The sequence below is a fragment of the Chiloscyllium plagiosum genome, chromosome 21 (genome assembly GCF_004010195.1).
Source record: "Chiloscyllium plagiosum isolate BGI_BamShark_2017 chromosome 21, ASM401019v2, whole genome shotgun sequence".
Classification (NCBI taxonomy): Eukaryota; Metazoa; Chordata; class Chondrichthyes; order Orectolobiformes; family Hemiscylliidae; genus Chiloscyllium; species Chiloscyllium plagiosum.
In genome coordinates, this window is record NC_057730.1 from 5120395 (window position 1) to 5128807 (window position 8413).

Here is an 8413-nt window from a genome sequence, read left to right on the forward strand (position 1 = left end):
CATGCACAGTGGCGATGACTGTTTCAACCCAAAATAAAATGACAGCCACTCGCTAGCTCACTTCTCCAGGCAACATCCTGATCAATTCAGTCAACCTACTTGGTTTCACAGTTTGATAATTAACTTTCAGTTACCATTAAATGGTGATCATTAACTGTATTCTCCATGGCAACATTCCTGCAAATCAGAGTCCACTTGCCAACCAATCAGCCCACTATTCTTGCACAGTATAAGTGCTGTGTTTTTTTCCCCCCAAATTGGCATTCTTGCAAACTGTCCTGATGAATGTAAGACAAAATGTCTTCAAGCAAAACTTTTTACTGTTTTTACACTTTTAATAGATGTTGTTTGCTGTTATCTGCTAAGCTAAACAGTTACAGAAATGGACAGTTTTAATGTGCCGACCACAATGGTGACAATCTGATCATGTTATTTTCATTCGTAGCACACTAGAAATTAAGTTTCAAACTGTTATGCATATGACTGAAATGGAGGTTCGGAGACTGAACTGTGCTGCTTCAATAACTGTAACACTGTTTTCCAGGTGTGTGGCATTATATAATTGTTGCTCCTGTAAATGCTTCATTTAGATTTTTCCAACAAAAGCAGAAATCCCCACTGGAATTATCAGACATGAAGGCTACAATTCAGCAACCAGAAACTAAAACGTGGGGTGCATGTCTTTCAAATTTAAGAACAATTTGTTGACTTTATCATCTTAACTGCGGCTGTAACTTTATCTGTCCAGTTTTTCTATATTCTATCCATCCTCTCTTAAAGAAACAGCTTAAGAGAAGGCACAGCTCCAGAAGAAAGGGAAACCTTTTTAGTGGATTATCTAGAGTTTACAGGGGTATGGATCAAATGCTGGCAAATGGGACCAGGTCAGATTGGGACGTGTGGTAGGCATGGACAAGTTGTTGGGAAGAGTCTGTTTCTGTGCTCAATGACTCTGTAAATATAGAGATCTCAGCAAGATCAGAGAAGCATAGAGCACAGGGAAAGTATATTTTGTTCTTTGGAAGAGTTACATAATTAGTCCTACTCACCCCACAGATTTTATATCATAACTGTTTGCAGCACTGTATGTTAAAGCCCAGATTTGTGTCAATTCGGAACCGTTTAAAAATGGCAGATGTGATGGGCTTCGAGATTCCTATTCCCAGTCTGAGTTTAGGCTATTTTCACTGGTATGGGATATAAGTGGATTAGAGCAGCACGGTGGCTCAGTGCTTAGCTCACAATGCCAGTGACCCAGGATCGATTTTACCCTTCCAGATGACTATCTGCGTGGATTTTGCGCACTCTTCCAGAATCTGTGTGGGTTTCCTCTGCGTGCTCCGGTTTCCTCCCACACTGCAAAGACATGCAGATTTGATGAGTTGGCCATGCTAAATTGCCCCTTGTGTCCAGGGATGTGCAGGCTATGTGGATTAGCCAAGGGAAATGCAGCATTACAAGGATAGGGCAGGGGAGTGTGTCTGGGTGGGCTGGTCTTTGGAGGGTCAGTGTAGACTCAATGGACCGAATGGCCTGCTTCCACACTGTAGGGATTCTATTATTGTAACTGCAGGTAGTGTGCACCTAACCATGCCAGTAACATTAGGTTGTACTTTCTAATGCCTCCCGCAATTTTTACAAACCTTAACTCCCTGTACAAAGATAATGTGTTATAGCACCACAAAAGGAGGTGTGAACCATTGGGGAATGCTCAGTCCTAAATGGGGAGACACAAATAAGTCACTTGTTTTTTGATTAACAGGCTTTGAAAAAAAAACAAAATCACTGAATCTAAAAGAGAAATTAAATTGCGTTGTGTAAGTTGACAATTACATTGGCCAACTCTGTTCACGTTCATTTGAGTAACTTCCCACTGGGAAAAGTGAAGAAAATACAGCTTGGCATTCTTGAATGCCACAACGAGAAGATATTTAAATCTCCCAGCTCTGTAAAACTGAAAGGAAAATGTCTGTAATTTTCATTTAAATAAGAAACAAAAATCCATCAGTTTCTGGAATGCATTGATTGACACGTGTCCTTTCGAAAATAAATGCTTTGCAGTTTCAACAGGATTCACTGGCTATGAGCTGCAATGGTCATAGAGTCATAGAGACCTACAGTACGGAGACAGCTGCTTTGGTCTAAGCTGGTCCATGCCAACCCAAATGTATATCCACAGTTTATTTTCATAGCAGTGTCCATTACGCATGCTTGGCTGAGTTTCAAAAGCTACAGTACCACCCATCTTAGCAGCAAGCTATGTTCGTAGTTTGAGTAACCATCTTAAGACATTATTAAAGGATTGTCTGCTAATGATGTGCTTCATGAAATAGATGTTTTTGCGTTGATACTGTCCTTTTTTTTGAAGACAGGTTTTAAAACAGAAGTGCTGAGCTGTATATTTGAATACAATAAAGTAAACCGCTTGTGAATCATTTGGTTTTTTTTTAAAGTTGGAACAAAAGAAGCTGCCTGAATGGGTGGTGTCAAGCTCCCACAGAACTAGGATTTTTAGGTGCAGTTTTTTAGTAGCAGTTGCTGGGTCTTGAAGCTGGGTTTGGAAGCCCTTATTCCTCTATATATTAGAGCTAAAGTTAAGATTAAAAGAACATAGAAAATTACAGCACAGTACAGGCCCTTCAGCCCTCCATGTTATGCCAGCCTTTTATCCTACTCTAGGATCAGACTAACCTGCATACCCTTCATTATCCTATCTTCCATGTGCCTATTCTCTTGTTATCTTCCAGTTACCCTGTGAGATAATCTATTTTATTGAATTTACCTTTGCTATGGCTGCATTTATAAGATGTGATTATATTGGAACAGTTATTGTTTGGTAATTAAATAATCTATTATTCTGTTAAGTTTTCCAATACAGTTGATATTCCTCCTCTTTCTTTTTTTTTTGTGTATGAATAAAGTGTGATTTGCCTCAAGACTGGAAGTTTGGCCGATCGAATTGCATCTTGAACAAAATACCTGGCCTTCGCCTTTAAAATAAGAAAAAATTAAGGTCTAGGATATCTTTTTAATATACTTTGAGGTGGTTTAGTCTGGTCCATACCAGTTTTCTTTTCCAACAAATGGTCTATTTCTAGTTTCTTTTATGCAAGAGAGGTGATTGTTTCTGTATGAGGAGTGTTTGAACGTAGATCTATTACGCAGCTGTAAGTTTAATTTATTTGCATCTCCATGTTAAAGACTTGGGTCCTGAGGTACGTCCATAGTCTGTAGTGAATGAGTCAGTGAGTGGCTTTAGATGAGACAATATGTGGTCAGTGTGAGGTAAAGAAGAGTGAGAGTTTGAGAGTCACCGTTAAAACTGGACTGATACCCATTATCTCGCCTTCCACTAAGCTCCACTCACACCTGTGACTAGTCTCCGGAGGCGGTAGGTCTGATTCCATTATATGCCCTCTCGCTCTCCTCATAGCCGGGTGCTGCCAGATCAGGAAAGGACCCACCTGCTGCCTCCACCAAAGTCTGGCCCTAATTCTCAAATCTTGGCTGTTCCAGATCCATCCTTATGGTAAACATTCCATTAACCCAAGGTTGTGAATCTGAAATCCACTAATAATACATAGTGTACATTAACGAATGTTTGGAATTTCCAAAGGCCCTTTCATAATGTTCACTCCACTGGAATAGCTGTGCGTTAAAGCAAAATGACAAATCGTTTCACAACAAACCATGTATTAGGCAACAGTATCCAAATCCATTGCTCACTCCATGAGGACATTATTCAATTCTTCTCAAGATATTTGCCAAAACAAAGATAATCAAACTATTTTGGTTGTTAACCAGTTATTACAATTCTAAACAATACCACCTGAGAAACATTTAATACTCCAATTAGCAACCCATGGCTATGCATCCAGAAACAGATTTTGTTGGTTTAGGCAATTGCTACATGTAGGGATTTGCTTCTGTTGCCATTTGACTGTACACCTGGATTTGATATCGGAGAGAATATTAATGGCAATTCCCTTGCAAGTACTGAACATGCACGTACGTTAGCACAGTACCTGACTGGAAGGTGGCATCCACGTAAGATGAATATTTCCAGTGTTCTAGGTCAAAATCTTTGGTGACAATGTCATATGGAAGACTTTTCTTAATCTGCTGCTTAAGAGGGTCATTAGTTTCCAAGATCTGGGACAGATGGGTCCACACAAATGAGCCAACTGTGAAAACAAATTTCATTGTCAAGCAATGATTCAAGCATCATGGAACTAGATTAGATGTTAAAAATCAAAAAATAAGTCTCAGTTCCTTCCAGGATTGGATCTTGCACACTGCAATCCTTCTTGAAATCAGATTGGGCCGCCTGAGCAATTTCTAAACATATTGAAAGTGCTTCTCATCATATGCGAACAAAGATGTGTCAAGATTATTGGAAGTATTAGTCACTAGAATAAATTCTGAAAGTGGGTCTTGTTCTAAGTAATAATTACTGACTCTGCAGAAACTAAATCTGAATTCGGTCTATGATGGATCACATTCTGCTAGATAAGTAAACACTGAAATTTATTAATTGAAACGTTCATTCTCATGCACAGACTTCTTTTGACTATCAATTGAACTAAAGGCTCTGATTATAACTTTCCACCCCCCAAAAATCAGATGACGGACCAGATAGAGTGGGGTACTTACCCAGTCTTTTCCCACTCTGATCTCGCTGGAGACTACTTTAAAGTAAGCTTGGCCATATAGGCTATATACAGAAATGCAGAACGGTGGCTAGGAATCAGATCAGCTATGAACTTGTTGAGTGGCAGAGCAGACCCGAAGGGCTGAGTGGCCAACTTTAATTTCTTATTCCTATGTGAGCCAGCAGAACCCACTGTGGGTTAAAATGCACTGAGTTCCCATGTCATCAGCAAGGCCCAATCTGCCCCTTCAACCTATGGCTTGTACAGAAGAGGCTATTCAACCAGACCAAACTGCAGATGTGCTCTGGAAGATAATTCCATTAATCTGCTCTTCCGGTCATTCCACATACCCTGAGAGGAGCAGCCAAGAATCTATCTTGGAGGTTCCTTGCATTCGGGCATAAGGAAGAGGAGCAGGAGTAGGCCATTCAGCCCCTCAAGCCTGCTCTGCCATTCAGTAGGATCATGCCTGATCCAATACTCTTCATGTCCACTTTCCTGCCTTACCCCATAGCCCTCGATTCCCCGGCTGGTAAAGAATCTACCTACCTCTGCCTCCACTGTCCTTTGTGGCAGAGAGCTCCAAAGATTCACAACCCTCTGGGATAAGAAATTCCTTCTCATTTCAGACTTAAACTGGCATCAGAGATGCTGGCCTCCTGTCATTATAAGTGCCAGCCCTGCATGCTGGGCAGGCAGTAATTTATTAATTAATAGGGACCAGGAGGCAACATGACCTTACACATACAAATGGTGCTGAAGGATGAGATTTTTCTGGGTATCAACATGTGGACCTGTCATCTAGCATGACCCACCATCCTCCCGTACCTTGAACGTACCCGAAATAAAATCGGGGTCGGCGCATCCCAACTCAAATATAATCAAGCCAAAACGCTAAGATTCTTAACAGCCAGAATCATCCTGCAACATTTCTTTCCCAGAAACTACGATAGAAATAATTTTTAGTTGCTGTTAGCACATTTAATTTCAAGCATTAAGATTTGCAACTCTTCCTTCAACCAACATTCGACTTTGCAATTAAAACAATATTGTTGAGTGGTTCTGATATGACTTTCAGACAGACACAAACACCTCAAAAGTCACCATTAAACTTCCTCACAATTGTGAAATAAGCAAACGTGGTTAAGCAATTTTACCACATTTAAAATATTGTAGGGCCATTATTAAAGTTGAATAAATGATAAAAATAAACAGTAAGAAATTAAATAGCAATATGTAGGACCGGCTCATTATTTTCTCCACAACAACTCAACAGTAAAAATGTAATAAGCTAGGATTTGGTCCTTTACTGCAAATTTTAAAATTATATTAACTTCCCAACCTTGACTGGATCTTTCATTCTGTAGAGAGAATGCCACTGTATCAAAGAGCTGCTCACTGGGACATTTCATTAACATGTAGTATGAAGCAATTCGGAGTTCGACATCTTCATCCACTGTTTGATATAGCTGTCTTAACACCGGGCGCTGGAAACACAAAGAGAATCACTGGGATGACAAGATTCGGTCAGAATAAAGGTAACTGTAGATAGAAAATGTACAGCACAGGAGAACACCACTGTGCCCATGCTGAGTGAAAAATAGTTTCCACTTTTCAGTTCTTGCTAAGTATGCTCTGGAGTAGGACACCTCATATCCACACTTTAAAAAAAAAGACTGCCTCTGCCCTTGAATCCTTTACCAACTGATTTAGGTCTGTGCCCCTCCCTGCTTGTAGAAAACAGTCCTTGCTACATATTTAGTTCCCTCATGTTTTCGTATCCCTGTCAGCTATGGCACAGTCAGAAGCACAATTAAAGTTTTTGAGGAAAAAAATAAATGTATATGTGCTTTAAATCCCACAAAAAGGGCTATAAAGATTAAATAATAGATACTCGAAATTGTAAATGAGAAAAGGATTTCTAAAAACGATATCCAAAGAAGAAAATCTGAATTCTGAGGAAGGGTGATTTAACCTGAAATGTCAACTCTCATTTCTCTCCACAGATGCTGCCAGACCTGCTGAGCTTTATCAGCAATTTCTGTTTTTGTTTCTGATTTACAGCATCGCAATTCTTTCGGATTTTATTAAGAAAACCTCAGTGCTTTTTAACAGGACATTTTTGAGGCTGCTTTTGGAATTCTGCATTCATTTCTGGTCTCCCTGCTACAGGAATTACATTGTTAACCTTGAAAGGGTTCAGAAAAGATTTACAAGGATGTTGCCAGGGTTGAAGGGTTTGAGCTATAGGGAGAGGCTGAACAGGCTGGGGCTGTTTACCCCTGCAGTGTGAGAGGCTGAGGACTGACCTTATCGAAGTTTATAAAATCATGTGAGGCATGGGTAGGGTGAATAGCCATGGTCTTTTTTTTCCACGGTAAGAGAGTCCGAAGCCGAACAGCATAGATTTAAAGTGAAAGGGGAAAGACTTAAAAGGGATCTAAGGGACAACGTTTTCATGCAGAGGGTGATGCGTGTATGGAATGAGCTGCCAGAGGAAGTGGTGGAGGCTGGTACAGTTACAACGTTTAAAAAGCATCTGGATGAGTACATGAATAGGAAGGGTTTAAGAGGGATATAGCCAAATGCTGGCAAATGGGACTAGATCGGTTTAGGGCATGGATGTATTGGACTGAATAGTTTGTTTCCATACTGTACAGCTCTGTGACTCTATCTGATGTCCCACTCTGGACTTAAGCACACATTAAAAAAAAAGTCAATGCTGACCCTCCAAGTGCAGTTCACTGCATACAGTTCTGGTCGCCACACTTCCAGAAGGATGTGAAGGCTTTGGAGAGAGGACAGAAAAGGCTTACCAAGATGTTGCCTGGTTTGGAGGGTATTACTATGAGGAGAAATTGTACAAACTGAGTTCATTTCCATTTGAATGTCAGAGGTTGAGGGGGAGCGATCTTATAGAAGTTTACAAAATTATGGAAGGCATGGATAGACTAGATAGTCAGAGGGTAGAAATGTCAATTTCTAGGGACATAAGTTGAAGGTAAAAGGGAGCAAGTTTAAAGAAGATGTGAGAGTCAACACACTGCCAGAGGAGATGACAAAAGCAGATACATTAAACAGACAGTACTCCCTCATTACTCCGAAGAACAGTACAGAATAAGAACAGACCCTTTGGCCCACCAATCCTGTACCAAGCTGGTGATCGACTGTAAAGTTTACCTTGCTCACGCTCCATGAAGAGACACTTCGACAATATGTGAATAGGCAGGGAATAGAGGGATACAAACTGGATAGAGGCAAAAGGTTTTTAAGTTTAGAAAGGCATCATGTGTTGGCACAGAACAATAAATGCCAGAAATCACAGCAGGTCAGGCAGCATTCATGGAGCGTGAGCAAGGTAAATGTTGTAGTCTAGCACCAGTTCTGTTGGTACAGCATTAGTGGGCCAAAGGGTCTGTTCCTCTCCTGTACTGTTCTCCGTAGTCCTGAGGGAAAACTGTCCATTGGAAGTAACATTAAACTGAGAACCAGTCTGACTGCTTGGCTGAATGTTTTGTCATTTACATAAATGATTTGGATGCAAGCATAAGAGGTACAGTTAGTAAGTTTGCGAATGACACTAAAATTGGAGATGTAGTGGACAGTGAAGAGGGTTACCTCAGATTACAACCAGATCTGGACCAGATGGGCCAATGGGCTGAGAAGTGGCAGATGGAGTTTAATTCAGATAAATGCGAGGTGCTGCATTTTGGGAAAGCAAATCTTAGCAGGACTTATACACTTAATGGTAAGGTCCTAGG

The 8413-nt window shown here is 40.5% G+C and overlaps 1 protein-coding gene across 2 annotated transcripts in view; it reads right to left on the bottom strand.

Moving 5' to 3' along the window:
* LOC122560484 overlaps positions 1-8413 on the bottom strand; it is a 429307-nt gene that overhangs the window by 306515 nt on the left and 114379 nt on the right. For both annotated transcript variants that reach the window (XM_043711128.1, XM_043711129.1), the window contains exons 13-14: positions 5995-6139; positions 4026-4184 (exon numbers count right to left, since the gene is read on the bottom strand). In XM_043711128.1, the coding sequence (XP_043567063.1) occupies positions 4026-4184; positions 5995-6139 (304 nt within the window). The remainder of the gene's footprint in view (positions 1-4025; positions 4185-5994; positions 6140-8413) is intronic.